The sequence below is a fragment of the Leucopleurus acutus genome, assembly GCF_964270905.1.
Source record: "Leucopleurus acutus genome assembly, chromosome: 5".
Classification (NCBI taxonomy): Eukaryota; Metazoa; Chordata; class Mammalia; order Artiodactyla; family Delphinidae; genus Leucopleurus; species Leucopleurus acutus.
The window spans coordinates 137372543-137393209 of NC_139147.1; the positions used below are offsets into that span (position 1 = coordinate 137372543).

General features: G+C 38.7%; 1 protein-coding gene across 1 annotated transcript in view; it reads left to right on the plus strand.

The window, feature by feature from the left end:
* KCNH8 (potassium voltage-gated channel subfamily H member 8) overlaps positions 1–20667 on the plus strand; it is a gene marked incomplete at both ends in the record, with an annotated part of 389811 nt that overhangs the window by 154364 nt on the left and 214780 nt on the right. The window contains one exon of the mRNA XM_082840176.1: positions 7028–7159. Coding sequence (XP_082696302.1) covers positions 7028–7159 — 132 coding nt within the window. The remainder of the gene's footprint in view (positions 1–7027; positions 7160–20667) is intronic.

Genomic DNA, 20667 nt, shown 5'->3' on the forward strand with positions numbered 1-20667 from the left:
ATTAGAGCCATGTGTACCTAAATGAGAGATATATTCCAGTCTAGAACTAATGTAGCTGAATCTTGTTTCAAATAGAGGTTCTACTCTTCTTCGGGAGTGAGAGGGAAATTTGTTGATTATCCAAAGGCTTTATTTCACTTTTATCTGTTATGACATTTTAAAAAGAATATGTATCCTGATGTTCTATAGCATGGATAGAAAGATTAAATGAAAATGAAATCCAGTTTCTAAAACATTGTTCACAGAATACGATCATTCCCAGAAGATTATAGTAAGGCAACATTGGAAATCAAACTCAGATTTGTGTTTACATCCTGCTATTTGACCCTCATTAGCTGTGTGACCCTGAAGAAAATACTACATATCTCAATTTCCACATTTGTAAAATGTGCTTCAGTTTCTGATAATGTTGGTCAGGGTGATCAATGAGAAGTTTAGATGGAATACATACAAAGCTTGTGACTCAGTGTCTAGCATATAATGGAAGCTTAATAAATGACAGCTATCCCTAGGTCCTTGCTGTGTGCATTACATTGTCAGGAATCCCTTATCTGTTTCTCATTGGACCATACGCAGTTATCTGGGCTCTTCCTCTAAACCTATCCCAGGTGAATTTGTGGCTACCCATATGTGAAAAATTCTTTCAGTTATAGGTAAGAATTTTCCATGTTTAATCATCAGAAGCTGTTTGGTTTTCTTAAAGCAAGTAATAACTCTATTGGTCAAAACTATAGTAAATGATTTGTTGAGGAAGCATGTTGGAATTATTGACTAAAGCACATCTTGGAGATATTTTTTTGGATCTCGAGTTCCCAAGCTCCTCTCGTTCCAAATTATTAGAGATTTCTGAGAGATGCCAACATATACTCCTGGGAGAGGAATAAAGTACTTTCATTTAAGGAGAAAGGAAACTTGGAACAAAATGGAAAGAGGAAGAAAAAACAAACTGGGCACATTCAATTCAGCTAAGCATCAGTTGATTTGTATCTATGCCTCCTTTCTTCCTTTCATTTTTCCTTTTCTTTCTTTCCCTCTTCTTTTTTTAGTTACCCTAACTTAACATGGAACTTTTCTTAGACTTTGAAATGGAATATCTGTGAGAATTTAAATCATGGAGAATACATACAAAGTGATCTCCCTAGAAATATGACCTCCTCACTCTTATCACCCAGTCCTGGACTCCTTTCATTTCTTATTCCAAATCTCTAGAGTTGCCAGAATCCCACTAAAAATTCCGTCATGCTTATTCTAGCAAAACTGAAAGCAGGGATATGAGAAACGGAAAAAAGAAGAAACTGTAATCCCACAATCCACCACTATGAATATTTTGTGTGTATTCTCCCAGTCTATTTTTTTTTTCTATAAAGAAACAAATTTAAAACACATTGTTTTCTGAGAGCCTCATTTTTCATCAGACATTGAAATGAGAGGTGTCTTTACCACTGCCCACTCAGGGAGGTCTTCAGCTGGCTCACTTCACGTCCCACCAACCCGATTCTACCCTCCACTGCTGCACAAGACGTCGGGGCCCCAGTGCATTAGGATCCTGGGGCATTTGGAGGAGGGTGTCCACCCAAGGCAAACTCACTGGGAACTGAGCACAGATCTGAAACACGTATAGGCTGCACTATAGATGGATGGTCCTTTGAAGAAGTGTTCCATGCAGTTAAAGTGAAGCCTTTACCTACTATTTCACCAAAGAATCCTGGCTTTCATCACTTAGAACAGTACAAACACCAGGAAGCGCTGGGGAGGCTGCTGCAGGGCTTATCTCCCACGCAGCTCTGGGTGCTTCCTGGGACTTCCCCCTCCTTTTTAATCTGATCCTTATTTTCGATCACCACTTCACATGACCCATCCCCTTCCTATTTACCTTTCTAGTTTCATGAAAATAGACTTTCCATATTGATAAATAGTCTCTGGAATGCTATGTTAATTTTTTAAGCAAGCTATGAAAAGCCATTGGGTATTTTTAATCAGGACACTCTATTTACACAGATTCTTGGAAGCAGCATGGGAAGAAAACTAAAGGTAGGGAGAACACCTTTGAAGAGTGGGTGAGAGATGGTTAGGGCCAGAACAAGGCAGAAACAACTGTGATAAGGGGGAGGGGCAACTACAGCTCTGCGCAGACTCGCTTGAGATGCTCATCGATGTCCTGCGCTTTCTGCTACAGATACGAGAGTCCTGTCATGCAGCCACCATTAGCAGTGCCTTGTTTACACACCTGTGGCCCTTTGGCCACACGCTTCCCAATATTATATCGCCTGGACTAATTTCTAAAAATTGTCAAACCTGTCATCACACCGTTGAGTACGTAGCACTGAGACAATGGTTATAGAGAACAAGATCAGATTTACTGTGAAATATGAGGAGTGCCTGAAAATGTTTAGCTCACACGATACTGATAACACTCAGGATATTATATTTTTGTAGCCATAATTTCAAAAACTAAAGGTCACACATATTTACCATTAAAGATCCAATCAAAATCCTGCTTGATACGAGGGACATGCTAAGGGTACACATCCCACTTTCTGCTATTGTGTTAAATTGGGAAACACAACCTGTGTCCCATCATGGCAACACAGCCAGTCACTAAAGAGAAGGGAACGACTCACAACTCAATATTCTTTATATCTCTACCTCCTTGTTTTAAGTTATTAAACCATGAACTCATACTAGAAACTTTTTCATTAGTGTTCACTTATTGCAAACTATAATCTTTTAGGGGTATATGGAAAGCATGTGTCTTCTTTCCATTGTAAATATTAGCAAGGCAAATTCTCTTGCACCCTTGTTTCCCAATGAAGGAAAAGAAAGTACCAAAAATGGAGACATGGGACATTCCACCAGGTTTAAACTCTGAGTAATTATTTACGCGATTCTGAAAATACAGGTTACCATAGAGGGTATAAACCCTGTTATCGCCCATAAATTGTATTTATCCATGGAAATTAAAGGTGTCACTAGCTTAAATCCTGGCAGAGACTCATCTGTTTTAGCGTTCACCAACCCACGTGGTAACTACAGCTGCTATATACAGAAGGAGTTAACATTGACACACAAGTTCTGCCCTCTAATCCTACTTTTAAGAATCCTTCCCATCTCTGGATTGGAGGCTGAGGGATTTTCTCCCTCCCTCCTTAACGCTAAGAGAGATTTATTGTACCAGGCCTGGGGCGCTGTTGACTGAAAGACATTGCATGGTCATCACTGTACCCATGGGTAAGAGAGGAAGCAGCAGACCCTGGGGCATTGCTTTGAGTTATTACAGTGTGTAAGGTTGAAGGTTTTGTCAGAGAGCCAGGGCAGAGAGGTTGAGGACAGCAGGGAAGGGAAGGCTAAGAGAGCAAAGTAAGTGTGAAGGGTGTTGCTTTGAGCCTGATTGGTAGGTTTCAGCATCCATCCTCTTTTTCTGGAAGAAGAAGCAAGTGGCTTATGCTTTGCTTTCTAACTTTAGAGGTACCCAAAGCCATATTTGTAAGGAAGTTGGTGTGGATAAATATGAAGGAGCAGTTGAAGGAAGAAAGGAAGAGGGATAAAGGGAGAGAGGGAGAAAGAAAGGAAGGAAAGAAGGAAGGAAGGAAGAAAGGAAGGGAGGGGAGGGAGGAAGGAAAGGAGGAAGGAAGGAAGAAAAGGAGGAAAGAGGAAGGAAGGGAAGAAAGAAAGAGGAAGGAAGGAAGGGCGGGAGAGAGGGAGGAAAAAGATGGGCCTATATGTCTCTTACGCTGCTTCCCTGATTCACTTTTTTGTCATGTATGTAATGGGGAGGTTGACATTAGCTTAGCTCATGACAACTCGTTACAAAATTTGAATTTAGAAGGACCCATATTAATGAAGTTTCTAATGTATTTATAAAATGTCAAAGATCACCTCTCATTAGAACCTGAAAGACAAATTCCAAAGTGATTTTTCAACTCTTCCAGAGCGTGCTATGACGCGACGCCCGTGCATCATGGCTGATTAGAGAATATTGTCACGTTGGCAGCTCTTTCCTTGGCTTTCACCTCATTTTGTGCTTTGGCTTTTCTTTAAAATACACTGGCACGTCTGTGAGGAGACTCTGTGGAGACAATAATGATGCTTGTCTGAGTGCATAGATCGAATGATTTTCAGGAAAATTAATAGTCTCTGTTCTGGTTTGGGTGACGTTCCTGCAAGGAAATGGACAGAAGTTTTAAAGTGTGAACCAAAGTATCAGATTCATGCCATTCTCCAAGTCCCCACGATTCCTGTCTCTAGGGTGTGATTGATAGCTTGGCCTGATGGCTCTTTTTGTTCCTACCGTAGCTACAGCATTAGGGAAAAAGGCTCCCAAGTTGAAATGGTAATCATAGACAAAAATTGGAAGTAAGAGCCATTCTGGGATGAGGGAGAGAGCAGGGTCTGGCCAGGGATAGGGCTCATTTATGAGGTTTCTTCATTAATCATAGACAATAACATTGAGTTATCATTTCATGTTCCTTGGGGTTACTATATCTACCCTGGACAGGAGGATGTGAGAACATTACAGTCGAGGGAATCTCATTGCAGAAATGTTAACTGACTTCCCATGGTCACGTGGCTGGTTGATGTTGGAGCCCTGGTGATAAGCCATAGATTCTAGGTTTTCTGGAGCCTGGGGATGGGGTATTGAGATGGGATTGCTGTGGCATAGATATTTGGGAAGATGAATGAAAGGAAACCATGTGTCTGAGTCAAAAGAACAAGGAGGAAATCATGCCACTAAACAATTAGGAGGATGTGGGGGAACAGGTACATATTCAAGGCATACTTCATAAGTAGCAGCACATTACACATACATTTATTACATGTGTACTTAACCACACATTTTCAACAAAAATACCCCAGCAGCTATAGTAAAATACGATTTTTATGTCAGATGGACGCTAAATACAAATCAGCTACTCGTCTGGTGCTCAATTGAAGAAAAATGAGAGATTCCAAGGCTGGATGGATATATCGCTGTGTTGGAAAGTGTGAGATCTAACACAGTATATACAAAGCAAGTTAAAACATCAAAGATATTTCTGACTCTGTGATTTTTGTCGTGTACCCAGCTTTGAAATCAATTCCCAAATAAGATGGAAATTCAGATTTTTTCCCATCAAAGTAAAAGTGTAGGAAAATTATGTGTGAATAGATCAACAGTTTAGTTTTTAAGCAATAACTTTTTCATCAACTTCAAATATTTCTGCCCAAGAATGCTTTTCAGTAGAAAATCTAGTACTGGAATTTTAATATATTTTTTAATATGTATTTTGAAATATACAAAAACTTTTCAAAATATAAGCCTTAGGTTTGAACTTGAGTCTGTTAATGATATCTCTCATGGTTCTTTTGCTCAAAGAATAGAATTGAACTTGAATATCACTTTTAAAATTAATTTTTATTGGAGTATAGTTGATTTACAATGTTGTGTTAGTTTCTGCTGTACAGCAAAGTGATTCAGTTTTACAGGTACATATATCCACTTTTTTTAGATTTTTTTCTCATATATGTCATTACAGATTATTGAGTAGAGTTCCCTGTGCTATACTTATTAGTTATTTATTATATTATACTTATTAGTTATTTATTTTATGTATAGTAGTGTGTATACGTCAATCTCAATCTCCCAATTTATCTCTCCCCCCCTTTACCCCTTGGTAATCATAAGTTCGTTTTCTACATCTGTGGCTCCTTCTGTTGGGTAAATAAGTTCATTTGTACCATTTTTTTTTTAGATTCGCCATATCAGTGATATCATATGATATTTGTCTTTCTCTGTCTGGCTTACTTCACTCAGTATGACAATCTCTAGGTCCATCCATGTCACCGCAAATGGCATTATTTCATTCTTTTTTACGAGTCTGAGTATCACTTTTAAGAATATGTTCTTGGGCTTCCCTGGTGGCGCAGTGGTTGAGAGTCCGCCTGCCGATGCAGGGCACGTGGGTTCGTGCCCCGGTCTGGGAAGATCCCACATGCCGCGGAGCGGCTGGGCCCGTGAGCCATGGCCGCTGAGCCTGCGCGTCCGGAGCCTGTGCTCCTCAACAGGAGAGGCCACAACAGTGAGAGGCCCGCGTACCGCAAAAAAAAAAAAAGAATATGTTCTTGAAATAAAATATATACTCTGAAAAATACACACGAGTACAGAGTTTGATGACTTTCAAAACCTGAATACTCCTATGCAATCAACATAAAGGTCATGAAAGATATGGACCAGCATCGCAGAACACCCTGACCCGTGTCCCCTCCTAATCACAATCTCCCAAAGGTGACCACTAACCTGACCTCTTAAACCCTAGATTTGTTTTGCCTATGTTTGTACTTCATTTAAATGGATTCTACTCCTCTGGGTCTGGTTATTTTTGCTTAACATTATGTTAGTGATATTCATCCATTCCCCTGTCGATTATTCTATATCACTCATTCACATTACCATATAATGTATTGTGATAATATATCTTGATACTGCCAAACAGTTTTTAATGTATATGTACTAACTGGCAACGAGTCAGTAATGTAGGAGGGTTCAAATTACTTTTCATCATCCTTCCCAAAACTTGGTATTTTCCATCTTTTTTTCTTTTAGCCATTCTGGTGCACAAGCATTGATTTTTAAATGGACTAAATAAACCTCTAGCAAACTCATATCAAACAAAAGTCTTTATTTAGGAACCAATGTGTGCTTCGGGCGGGAAGGGGCAGAGTTTCATCAAGTGGAATGCTTCAACATCAATACATTCAAAGAAGAAATACAAATTTGAATGACATAAGCAGAACGGTCTCAGCACAGACTAGTGGTTTTGTTTAAAATACTCCCTTATTTTCAGAGAAAGCACTTCATTTGGGAATGAAGAGATATGCATTAGAGGCTAGACGTTTATGGAGTCTGAAAACTGACATTTTTAAGATTTTGGGGGAGACTCATGGGATAGAAGAAAACAGTAAGGACTTTATTAACTATACCACAAATGATGTGATTTTCATAGAAAAAACACAAGGCAGTGGTTGATTTGTATTTTTATTACCGTTGCAGGGTCTCCATTTTGGTGCCTATTGGATATTGTCCCTATAAAGAATGAGAAAGGAGATGTGGTCCTTTTTCTGGCCTCATTCAAAGATATAACAGATACAAAAGTGAAGATTACTCCAGAAGATAAAAAAGAAGGTTTGTACTGTTTTCAGAAAACATTGACAGATGGAATAACATTTTGAAATTGTTTATTCAAATACTCTGGTAGGAAAAAAAAATGTGTTTTTAATAACAGCAACAGATAAACATTCATAACTCTTAGCAGTCAGTATTTGGTGCCTATCCCCAAATCACAGAGACTCACATGAATTTGCATTTTCCTCTTTGTAATAAAAACTCACTTGATAGGAACCAGAAGTTTATACTCCTGTTTGAGGAGAATGAGGATGGGAAAACAACTTATCAGAATACACAGATTCACACCACCTTGTTTTATCAGGGAAGAATATACATTGATAGCAATGAGTGAAGTTAAAATGATGCGATTGAAACTACTGCTCTCAGTTTCATCTAATGTGCAGTAGTTCAGAACTTAGAAGTGCAACATTTCATTTTATATCCAAAATCCAGAACTCAAGTTTAGTGCTTGTTAGAGTGGAACGTTGCAAATGCGTACCTGTATTTTGCAATAATAATTTGTTTTAAGACACAGACAAGCTCTTCAATGATCTTTAAAGTATTCTAAGACTTTCTATTGCTTACTTTATAGCTTGTGTCTGTAGTTTATGAGGAAATACTGTGCATTCATGTAAGCAGACAAAAGTAACATTGAAAAATATGCCCATATTATTTCATTTAAACAAAAGTAGGATTAGATATTTTGGTGACCAGAGAAAAGGCAATTGTCATTGTAGGGACTTCCTGTATATTAAGTTCTTTATGAGAACCAGCTCTTTGATGTTTCAACAACTATGTCTTTTTAAAAATGTGTGTGAGTGTTTTAAATACATTATGTCTTTTGAAATGACAACACAAATTGAGAACTATTTGGTGACCCTGGCCAACTTCTATCATTTGGAATGTTTGCAAATGCAGGACTGTTTTCTTGTGTATTTGCATAACTAAACACTGTGGCATATTTTACATACAGGAGGGGTGAGCAGTCTTATACTTAAAGTTACTTGGAGATTAGAGCACGTGTAATACCTGTCCAATGAGAGAAAAGTGTGGAAATCAGTGTGCGTGGTTTTGGTTTTGTTTTTACTGTTTTCTTTGCTGTTATAGGAAAAGGTAAGTATGAACTGTATTTACTCAGAACACTTCTTATAGCAAATGTAGGTTTTTTCCATACCAACAACCAGTTCTTCAACTCTCTGGACTCCAGCTGGGTGTCCTATAATTTAATTCAGGTCATACTAACTACCTGGATTTAGTGTCAGAGTGCACAGGTATAAGGGCCACACTAACTGCAGATGCCGGTCACAAGTACGGGGTGCCCGGGGCCCACACACTTCTGTCCAGCTTGGCTACAATGTCGGGAATTTCACAGCCCTCCCCATCCTTTTCAGATTTGATAATTTGCTAGAACAGCTTACTGAACACAGAGTAACACTTCTGTTATTGTAAAGGCTCTAACTCTGGAACAGCCATAGGGAAGAGATGCCTAGGGTAGGTATAGGGAAGAGGGCCTGGGGCTGCTGTGGTTTTCCTGGGTGTGCCACCCTCCCAGCACCTGGATGTGTTCATCAGCTCTCCTGCTCGGGTGTTTAGTAGGAGTTTTCATGGAGGCTTCGTTACGTAGGCAAGATTGATTACATCACTGGCCATCAGTGATCAACTCATTCTTTAGTCTCTCTCTCCTCCCCAGAAGGCCAGGGAGTGGGGCTAAAAGTTCTGGCCCTCTAATCTTGCCCTGGTCTTTCTGGCAATGTGTTGCCCTGCCGAAGTAATCTAGGGCACCCTCCCCTTCCCCACCACCAAATATTTATTAGCACATAAAAGACACTCATCCCTCCAGAGATTCCAAGGGTTATAGGGTTGTGTGCCAGCAATAGGCACAAAGACCAAGTACATTTTTTATTATGCCACCATAAGGATTATTTGAATAACATTATATTTATGTATTAAATATATATGTGTATATATTATGTATACTCATATGCATAGATTGATACATAAAACTATCCTTAGAAAGAAATATGGCTTTTTTTTTTTCTTTTGCTTCAAAGCGGGCAGTTTAATCAACCTGACTTGCTTTGAACATGAAGATTATAACTAATGGTTTTATATAATTTAGGTCATCATCTTTGTCTTGTGTTTCTGGTGTCTGTAGATAGGGGTGAAATCCCCCTTTTGGAGGACTGCAATGGATAAAAGGAGTAAAAATATACTTATTCATTTGGGGTTTGAAAGAGCTCAGTACAAACACTCCTTTTCCCCACCCAAGTTCTGAGCCAACTGAGAAAGAAATAAGAGTAAGGCAGATGGGAGACCAACACATCACCTTTATTTCTGAAGAAACCAATAACAGAGAATGTGGCATATTATCAACACCAAATGGGCTTCCTCTCAGTGAGCCCAGATTTAGGCAAAGTTACCTCCCAGTTGGAGCTATACTAGAGACAGAGCTCCCTCTGGTATAACTTAAAGCTTGGAGGACCAGAGCAGAACAGGTGCTTCCCAAAGGCAGCTGCTCCCTAAAGAGAGGAAAGAGTAAGGGCCACGCCATATATGCCAAACTCAATCATATTAAATTCCTCCTCTTCCCCTGGGAAGAATTGAATAAAGGAGCAGTACAGAGGCCAGGTGTGTTACACTAGCAGAGCTGCTTCCCCAGGAAAGCTTGCACCTGCCTTTTGGGGGTGAAACGCACGCATTTGAATACCCTATGGAACCAGTAGCAATTATTCTAATCCAAGGTTCCATCATAAAAAAGAGTTTTACATTTCTATTTAAATAAATATATTAAACTATGCTTAATAATAGTCCCATTTTGTTTAAAGAACATGTAAAATATGAAGACTATCTCCTGCAAGGTTTAAAGAAAGAAAAACAAAAAGCACTTTTAACATTAATTGTGTAAGGCAGAATATGTTTTAGAAATTTTGAAATATTTGATAGTAAGTCTCTAAATCTTTTAATAGCTTTATGACTTTGTTCCTCAAATGATTATTATTTCATATGAAATTAAGTGTTATTTCTAATATATATTGAACACTCAAGAATATTTTCTTGGGCTTCCCTGGTGGCGCAGTGGTTGAGAGTCCGCCTGCCGATGCAGGGAACACGGGTTCGTGCCCCGGTCCGGGAAGATCCCACATGCCGTGGAACGGCTAGGCCCGTGAGCCATGGCCGCTGAGCCTGCGTGTCCAGAGCCTGTGCTCTGCAACGGAAGAGGCCACAACAGTGAGAGGCCTGCGTACTGCAAAAAAAAAAAAAAAAATATTTTCTTTTCTGTTTCTAAGTTATAAATGTCCCACAAAACTATGTAGTATTTTAATAGAGGCAAAGTAACTATTGTAAGCCAGCATAGTTATAAAATGATCATAAAATACATATATATATTTCTCTCTTTTTTTAATCTGCTCTTAATAGGGCAAAAATACCTTAAAATTCACCAATTGATGGCATGTCTTGCAGGAAAGGCACACCTTAGCGTATGGTATTTTTAGAACTTCAAGATGTGTTTGAAAACTCTTAAAATGTCTCTGTATAATTGGAGCAGTATTGTATCTCAGCCCTAGAAAACTCGAGGTGAGCATGTAGCCTGATGTGACCCGATACCAGATGTCATACGAATGTATCTCTGAAGATCATCTGAGTTGTAGAAATATGGTTTGTGTTAATTAAATTAATTCCCTACCAAGGCTCATATGATGGACTTTGCTTAAGAGATATAAATTGTACTTCTTTAAGAAAAAATGCTTTAATCAGTAATGTCTACATTGTTCTGGGGTTTATTTGAAAGGAGGAAAATCATATTTTATAGAAAAAACTAGCAAGGTATGGGATACAATGAACAGCATTGATGGAAGATTGGCATAAAATGCAAAGTACTATTTGGACACTCAGTTTTCAGCTGCTGATCTGGGGTGTGTGTGTGTGTGTGTGTGTGTGTGTGTGAGTGTGTGTGTGTGATTGAGAGAGAGAAAGACTTCAGCAGAAATCTGGTGATTTTAATTACCTTTTATATTCCTTCCATTTTTTGACACATATTTCATTTCCATTCTAAAAAAAGTGTGTAAACCAATAACTTATATATGTGTGTCTAGCATTACTGAGTTAATTTAACATGAGACCCTGTTTACCTCTTTCCCTATAGAAATATCAGTAAGAAATATATTAATTTAATTGCAGATTAATAATGAATTAAGCAACTCAATCAATATTCATTGAGCACCCATTCTGCCTTCCATATTGAATGATTGTTTGGGTACAGTATGCTTTGTTTGAATCATCTAAATCTTAGCTTAAACCCTGGTTCCACATGTGTTGGCTGTTAGCCCTTAGACAAGCTGCTTAGCCTTTCGGAGACTAAGTTTCTTCACCTATAAAAAGGGGTAATCATACACGTCTACACTTACTTTAGGTAATAAGAGATAATATCTGCAAATCACGTAGCACTGAATACACCCAAGAAGAAAAGAGTTGTGGTCATTGTTATATTCTACATGTTTTATAAAAATAGCTAGCTGTTATTGAGTCTCTGCTTCATACTGATGATTACTTCATTTGCTTCTCGTTATAACCCTATGAAATAGGAATTATTCCTATTCCTATTTACCAATGAATTTTAAGTAACTTGACAAAGTCAACATAGTGAAAAATGGTAGGACTAGGGTTGACGCTCGTACAGATTCCAGAGTGTACATTCCTTCTATTGGTGTTTTTTTTTTCTCCAAAGAGCTCATGATCTTATGAAGGAAATGGATCCAGTATTTGCAGTATACTATGTTCAGTGACAGTAGAGTGGCAGAAATGGTAAATTCTTCCCAGACAAGGTAAAATGGTAGCGTGGGGCCAGCAAGAATTGGAGCAGAGTCAAGGAGAACTTCACAGGGAAAATAATATTGAAACAAAACTTGAAGGATGTGAAGAGTTTGATAAACTGAAAGGAAGGGAAGTTAATTTCAGAAGATGAAATAACAAATAGCTGACCTTTGTTCAGAAGTAGTTTCTAAAAGTCAGGGTTTTGAGTTTCAACTCTAGATAGGCAGGCATGGCTTAAAACTTAAAGATTTTATTATGTTTTTCTAAGGAGCTTAGATGGTGTGAGGATAGAGTTCAGAGTTATGACCGGTAGACCTTGACAGCAGAGATGAGGGAAAAGAAAGAGTTGATGAATTCCAAGTTTCTGGTTTGGGGACTGTTCTGGACTCACTGAAGCCCTAACACCCAGGACCTCAGAATGTGACTGCATTTTGATATAGAGCCTTTGAAGAGGTAATTAAGGTAAAATGAGACCATTAGGGTAGAACTTAATCCAATCCAACTGGTGTCCTTAGAAGGAGGTTTGGTCACAGAGAGACCGATACCAGGGCGCTCGTGCACAGAGGAAAGCCCACATGAAGAGAAGCAAGAGAGCAGAACTTCCTCTCTTAATTAAACAGATCTGCTCTTAGCTCAGGTAAGCAGGTTTTAAGTTCCAATTACTTAAGAATCAGCTTATGATGCTCCTCACAGTTCACTTTCTAGCTACATACATACCACCTTCTAAACCTTCTTGAAGTCTCTGGACAAGCCAAGCTGGTCTGTTCACGCTCAGCGAGTAAAACTCACACTCTCTCTCTCCATACCCTGGTGCTCAAACTTCCCCTCACCTGGAACATCTTTGTCACCCCTGTTTACCATGAAAATGCCACATCTTTTCTTTATAGTCATCTTACCTGAACCCCCTTAGGTCATAGTGAGGGTCCTTCCCTTAGACTGATCTGTGCCTCGCTGCTGGCCTAACGCTTCTGACCTGTTTTTCCCACAACAGTGAGGGCCTTAAACTTGGCATCCCGCTCCAGCTGCCTTTCACTTTCCTCCAGTACTTCACACATAACAGACACTGAGTACAAACCCACTGATTAATTAATGTTACGAAAGGACCTTTACCTGTGTGAGGGCACAGCTTCTTTTAAAAGTTTCTTTTCCTCAGTTGCATGTGTCTCAATTTCCTAAACTTTCTTCACATGCTAATTTGGTTTTCTGCTCAGTTGAGTAGAATATGTGCCTTGTTTATTGCTTGTAGGGTACCCCAGATTTGGCTTGAAATGACGGTTGACACTGGGTTATGCATGATGTGCCAACAACATTATCAGTTGCCTCAAAACTGGGGGATTTTGATGACCATTTCTAAAAAGTGGACACTTCAAATTTGCCTTGAGAATTTAGGGGTTGATGTGTGAAGGTCTCCATATTATCTTCAGTGACAATACAGATCAGGAGTCAAATGCAGCGGCGTTTCTTGGTAGTCTAGCTTTTGGCGGGCAGAGCAGGTTGTCACGATTAAGGACACTGGCAAAAGCTTTAGAGTGCTCCTGTCTTTTCCTATGGCTAAGTGGCTTCAGAAGAAATAATAATAATGAATAGCTGCACTCAACAATTAGATATGAATTGCATTTAGGTGCAAGAGCCAGAAAACCTAACTAATGTGAGCTTAACTAAGTAAGGGCTTATTTTTCTCGTATCTCGAAGAGTCTGGAGCTGAGAAGCCCATACTTGGAACAGCGAAGCAGCAAGACTGGGGGCCCTGGGGCTCTCTTTGTCTTCTGCTGTGCTGTCCTATTGTGCTGTTTGCCTTCCTCATACTTGTCACCTCGTGGTAGTATGATGCCTGCTGCAGAGTGCCTTTCATTTACTGATTCTTTGCTCTAAGCCAGACAGATTACGCAAGGATCCCACGATGTGGAGCAATGAGACTTAGAGAGAGTACGGGAGCTGCCCAAAACCTCAGTGCTGTGAAAAGCTGGAGACAGGATGGAAGCCCAGGCCTCTCTGGTCTCAGATCTCCGATCCTCCCTTTATGCCCTGGGGCATCCTGTGAGACAGATGAGAGAAGATTAGAAATGAGGTGGACACAAGGTTGGGCTTGTCTCAGTTCCTCCCCAAAGTCCCACACATGATTGTCAGTTCTTTTTACCATGCTCATTTTTTTTTTATTAAAAGAAATTATTTTAACTGAAGTATAGTTTATTTACAATGTTGTGTTAGTTTCAGGTGTACAGCTAAGTGAATCAGTTATACGTATATACATATATATACATATATATGTGTATATCTATTCTTTTTCACATTCTTTTCCATTATAGTTTATTAAAAGATATTGAATATAGTTCCCTGTGCTATATAGTAGGTCCTTGATGCTTATCTCTTTTATGTATAGTAGTGCATGTATGTTAATCCCAAACTCCTAATTTATCCCTCCCCGCTTTCCCCTTAGGTAACCATAAGTTTGTTTTCTATGTCTATGAATCTATTTCTGTTTTGCAAATGCATTCATTTGTATCATTTTTTAGATTCCACATATAAATGATATTCTGTGATATTTGTCTTTCTCTGTCTGAGTTACTTCACTTAGTATGATAATCTCTAGGTCCATCCATCTTGCTGCAAATGGCATTATTTCATTCTTTTTTATGGCTAGTAGTATTTCATTGTATCTATGTACCACATCTTCTTTATCCATTCCTCTGTCGATGGACATTTAGGTTGCTTCCATGTCTTGGCTATTGTGAATAGTGCTGCTGTGAACATTGGGGCGCATGTGTCTTGTCAAATTAGAGTTTTAATCTTTTCCAGATATATGCCCAAGGGTTTTACCATTCTCATTTCTTATTCAAAGTCCTTACTATCCCAAGTGTATGAGGACCTGACACATTAGCATCACCTGGGAACTCATTAAAAATTCAGAATCTCGGGCCCCACATCAGACCTCTGAATCAGAATCTGAATTCTGACAAGATCCTGTGCCATTCACAGGCACATCCAAGTTTGAGAAGCTTCATGCTGTACACATTCCTTAGAAAGGTTCTCCTGACCATCCAGTCTGAAGGGCCCATCTCCAGCCACTCTATCCCATCACCTTGTTCACTGTAGGCATAGCCTGTATGGCTATATGAAACACATTTTTCAAAAGTTAGTTTATATCGTAATTGCTCTCCACTCCATTAAAATGTAAGCTTCATCTGGAAACAGGCTTTTCTTCTCTTGTTCAAGATCGTATCCCCAACCCAGAGTGTCTAACACTTAGTAAATACTCAATAAATGTTTGATTGATGGGTGGATGAATAAATGAATGCATAAATGAAGTCCAATTTAGGAGACTATTCACAGATAGAGGAAAACATAGCATTCTTGCATTTCCAAAATAATCGTATCATAATTATCAAAGCTGCCCATTCTGATGAATATATTTAGTTTAAGTCAAAGACCGCGGGATGTGTATTTATCAAAGCCTGCTCCAAGCCTCTCGAAACGGGTTCTTACTCCTAGTGTGATTCTATTCACTTCAAATAGAATCTCTGCCGCTGGTGAATTTTGTGTTCTTGTTGACTCTTCTGTTTGTCCTCCAGTTTCTGAGAATCTCAATTTGGTCACATTTTTGAAGACAGTGGAAGTCACTTCTTAAAAATACATATAAAAATGTTCTCTGTAAAAACAGACATTAAGCCGCTGATGAGATATTAAGTCTAAGATGATTTTGACATATTTTGAATATTTTAATTTTCAATGGGGAGCATAGTAATAATGTTCCTTTCCCCTGCTGAAATATCCTGCCTAATTTTTTTTTCTTTGCATAATGAAGAAACACAGGCCCCAATCTTAATAAAGAGCAGTTGTCTGATGAAAGAACTGTTGTAAAGTTGATACTTTTTCTGAGGAGATAGATTTCTGCCTTCAGGAGATCTAGACCCACTTTTTGTCAAATATGTGATGAAACTGGGAATGAAGAGCTCGGGTAGATCCTCAAAGTGATTGAAGAGTTTTAATCACATACATAACATATTACCTATATTTTTTAAAGCTGTGGGTTGTTTTTTACATGTTCACCAATACTATTCTTTCCTAGAATCTTCTAAAGGCAAATAGTATAAGCCAGAGTTCATAAACTAATTTGCCTTTGGACACCATGGGATAACGTGATGAATGAAATGCTGTGATAGACCATGGTGGGAACCTAGGCATAACACACGTGGTATGCTTCACTACGTCATTCTATTTTAAAGAAAAATTTTAAATATTCTGCAGCCAATCGAAATATACCTTGTGGGCTGAATTTGTTCTATTGGTCAGTAGTTTATGCCCCTTGGATGAAATTATCAAACGAATTTCTTATCAGTCATATTTTTATAAAAGGTATTTCTAGTTTTATAACTTTGGGGATGGAAACATATTTTTTAACCCTTTTTTGGTGAATTTAACATTTAAAAACATTTTGCAGTTAAAAAGTCAATTAATTGAAACACCAGACAAATATGTATTAAGAGGATTAGTAAGTTCAGGTTGAGAGTTTAAAAAGCTGTATAAGTTGACTTCCTGGTTGGATATACATTCTTAGTGAGGTCTCCATGTCTGGCAGAATTCACTAGACATTGGTATTAGGGAATGTTCCCAATTCCAGGATTATAGCTATCATGCTGCTGTTAGGAATGATGGTAGCATCACTTGGGAGAGGCTGGAAACCGTGGACAGAAAGGTTTGCAGGTACCTGAGTCTCAGGCTTCAGCATCTTGTGGAGAGACATACTTGGGACTGTGGATTTATGCTTCAGGGGATGGTGGGGGAGTGCTTTCCCTGTTTGCTTTTCTTTTTATATTGATTAGTGTGTTAATGGCTTTGCCAGTGTGAGAAAGACTATTTGGTGCTGAGAGCTTAGGGGCCAGCTACTTAGAGAAGTGCTGAGAAACACTGGGTGCCCTGAAGAGGAGAGATGGTGTGCCCAGTTTCAAGGGAGTTTGAGTTTAGTTTCTGCCCCTCACATCAGTGAAAATGAGCTTTCCATCCCATCTAGCTTGTTTTTATACAGGAAGACTTTTTAGGAACCACCATCAAGCAATCCTGTTTATCTTTGCAGTGGGTCTCCCCCAATTTCCATGAGGCTTTTCAAGTATTTGTTTGACACGTTATATGGGGAATAATTTGACTCCTAGACAGCACAGAAGTTTCACTGGATCAATGTCTCCTGAAATGTTTGGATAATTGCTCCGTCTCTTAAAATTATATGGTAACCAGTTTCATTTGATCTACTTTAAAAATACATCTTTCAGTTCCTGAGGAAAACGTGTACACACATAATGTGGCAACTGCTCCTCAACGTGGAGAATGAAATTTTTGCCCGTGTATTGGCATTTCATAGCAGACATTCATATTAACGGTGTTTATGCAAGATGAGATGAACATCTATTAACTAGAAAGCTGCTAAAATGACATCATATTGAGGAGAAGCTCTGGAGGGTATAAATGGTGCTTAGGAGCACATTGGATTGTGCCCTTTTTTTCCATATGTTCCTTTCCCCTTCTCAACTATGATCTCTGTGAAGGCAGAGGCCGTGTCTGATTCACTTTTGAGCCCCAGAATGAAAGCTAGGGTGTAACACATGGAAAACGGAACTGATTGGCATTGAGAGGTGCAGTCTTGTGGCTACTTGGAAGCTGTCTAGAATGATTTTTATTTTTCAAAACTTGAGGAGAACACAGAAAGGGTTTTTGAGCTGAGGAACGCCAGTGATAACCTGGGATTTAGAAGTGTGTCGTGACTGTTAGGGTATGAGAGATCATAAGGGATGGGATGAAATAAAGTGGCAAGAAGCATAGAGATGGTAAAAGTATTGAAAATAGCAACTTCTACTAACTGTAAATAAAGAAAATTAGCGATTCTTTTATAAAAATTAGAAATGGGATATACCAAGTATATAGACACAAAATATATTATTCATTAATACAACCTCAGTGCAAAAATGGGTAAACAAGCCTATTCGAGGAAATATGAAAGCAAGCATGGTATAGTACAGGATGATAGAGACACTGAGAGGGTTGATCTCTCAAGAAAGTGGTTTACAATAACGTGATCACTAAGAAGTGTACTCATGAGTGTCGGAAAGAAGCTGAGATACCCAGGATAGAAGGGAAGGATAGGGCAGAACCCTGAGTCACATTGGAGGATAGTATTAAGAAGTAGCCATCAGAATGGCTAAGAGTCATAATTTTGTTTGATTTTTCAAGTACATGATCTCTGACCTGTTTAGGGTGCCTTAGGTATGAGCTGAAAGAAGTAATTAAGTGATGGACCCAAAATGCGACTCCAGATATATTTCATCTTGCAATAGAATTTCAGCGAAACCTAAAGGATAGATTGATGAGATTCAAATGAACAAATTATTTAATAACTTATTTACGTACATTGCAACAGAACTGCAGAAAATCGAGCCATACCATTAACTGATGACTTCTTGAGTTGATAGTCTAGCTTTGTGTTGAAAAGAGGGATTGATTAGCTAAATTAAAGTTACAGTAAAAATTATCTGAATAGAACTTCAGGTTCTATTATCAGTTCTATTATCTGAGTAGAACTTCAGGTAAGCCCAAAACCTTGATCTATTGAGGATAGGGTGCCCTGGAAAGTTGACTTTTAATTCTGTAGTCTAACTGCAAAGATCTTAGGAATATGGTGGTTACCAGTGAATAGGAAGGTACTAGAGGGTATCTAAAAATTCATACATAACCAAAAAACAGGAAAATGGTGAAGGCAGGTTCCCAAAGGCCTGATGATACCCTCTCTTTAGACAGATGGTCTCATTGGCAGCAGTGGGACGATATGAGAACTTGAAAGCCAAGAGTACTTATCAAACTGCATGCATGCTGCTGGCTGGCCATTTCACGCTGTGTAGCCATGTCTAGATTTATAGATGACAGCTTTATCCATTACCTACATTAAAGGATTGCATGTCTTTTGCTGGTGTCTGGTGGTGTCTTTCCATAGTGACTATCACACTTGTGCAATCACGCATCATCGTTAGAGTCAAAAGATACACAATTTGTGAGGAAAATAAATAATAGTGGTGAAAACTTGAGTGAATCTGATAATCTAGACAAGCATGGCAAATACGAGTTACTATATGACCAAATGTCATGTGATTGGTAATAGCTACCCAGAACTTTATGTTGAAAAGCTTTTTGAAGTGGCATCTTGTCACCTCAAACGGGCAACTGTAATCAATTATCGACCTCTTCCAAGGTCACAGTGAATAGACTAGAAGGTAATAGTCACAAGCAAGCCAGGTATTTGCCATACATGCTGTTGAGGAAGGCATTAGCATTTTTATAACAAGTAGAAAATTGGAGACCTCAACCCTCTCTTGTAGGGTTAAATCACTGATATGAAATAGTCTTTCATATATTTTTGAAATGAAAATAATTCATCCGTTGTGGTTTGTTGTTGAGTTCTCAACAATCTATTGTTATAAAGAAATCAATTATAAGATTAAGAAGCATATAATGAGCTAGAGGTGCAGAGGAGAGATCCTAATACAGAATATCTAAAATTGCTGCATAAAATAAAAAATTTTATAATATGGCTGTGCTAGTGGTGAAGTAAGGGAGAACATTAGATTTGAGGAACAAAAAGGAAGTATGAATAAGAGGAGTATGTTGGAGTAGCTGAGGGAAGAAAGACAAAGCCTAGGTCCTCAACAGAGCAGGAGATCAGATTGAAGTCATCAGCACGAGTCTGGGACAATGAAAGACATTGACAGTGTCACCTGGAACAGGGGCTGAGAGGTCCCAAAGAGGAAGACTTGCTTATTTAACCTTGGTTCCGGCAAGAACATGAAAAAAGAAAAAGACTGGTTTTCGTAAGCATTCCTAATCTGAACCTTACCTTCATTTAGGTTTGGTGTCTGAATTCACGATATCTGTTGGATATAGAGTAATTCTAGCTGAAAATTTTATTTAAAGTGATTCTGATCAGTGACGCTGATTCTGATCAGCATCTGATTCCCCAGACGCATTGGAAAATAAGATGCAAAACTTTTCTTATTGGGCATTTTTAATTGAAGTTCTACAAGAATCCTCAGAGATATAACGTTCCAAGGAACATGAGTATGTGATAAAAATCATGAATGCTGTGAGGTAAGGTACCACAAGCAAGAATCATCAGAAAAAAAGGAAATTACAAAATTGAATCTTCGAGGACAAGAAGATATTGAAGATATTGGAACTATTAAAAATATAAGTCTACTTAATTTATTTAGAGAAAATTTAAAACAAGTTTAAAAAAATGATGGAGGGACAAAGACAATTAAAATTAACCAGGTAGATTTGAAAAATAAACTGTCGACTGAAAAACAAAGCACAACGTGAGAGTTGTGATTTAAGTTTTATCTGGGGCAAAATGAGGACTCTAGCCTGGGAGACAGTGTCTCAGATAGTTCTGAGAAACTGCTCCTAAGTGGTAGGGGGAAGGGCAGTGTTATATATGATTTTAGTGTGGGGGGACGTGCAGTGGAGCACACATGTTGGCAGAGGCTGGCTGCTAGTCACGAGAGCAGATGTCACTGTTAATGATTTTAGTGCTTTTCTAGATATGAGGAGATGCAAGAATTGGGCTCATAAAATCTTCTCCTGCAATTATCTATCTGAAGACTTGTTCTACCAGTTTTTCTCAGAACACAGAAGGCTTCCTTCCTGATCTCCACCCTGAATGCCTTTCAGGGTGTGTT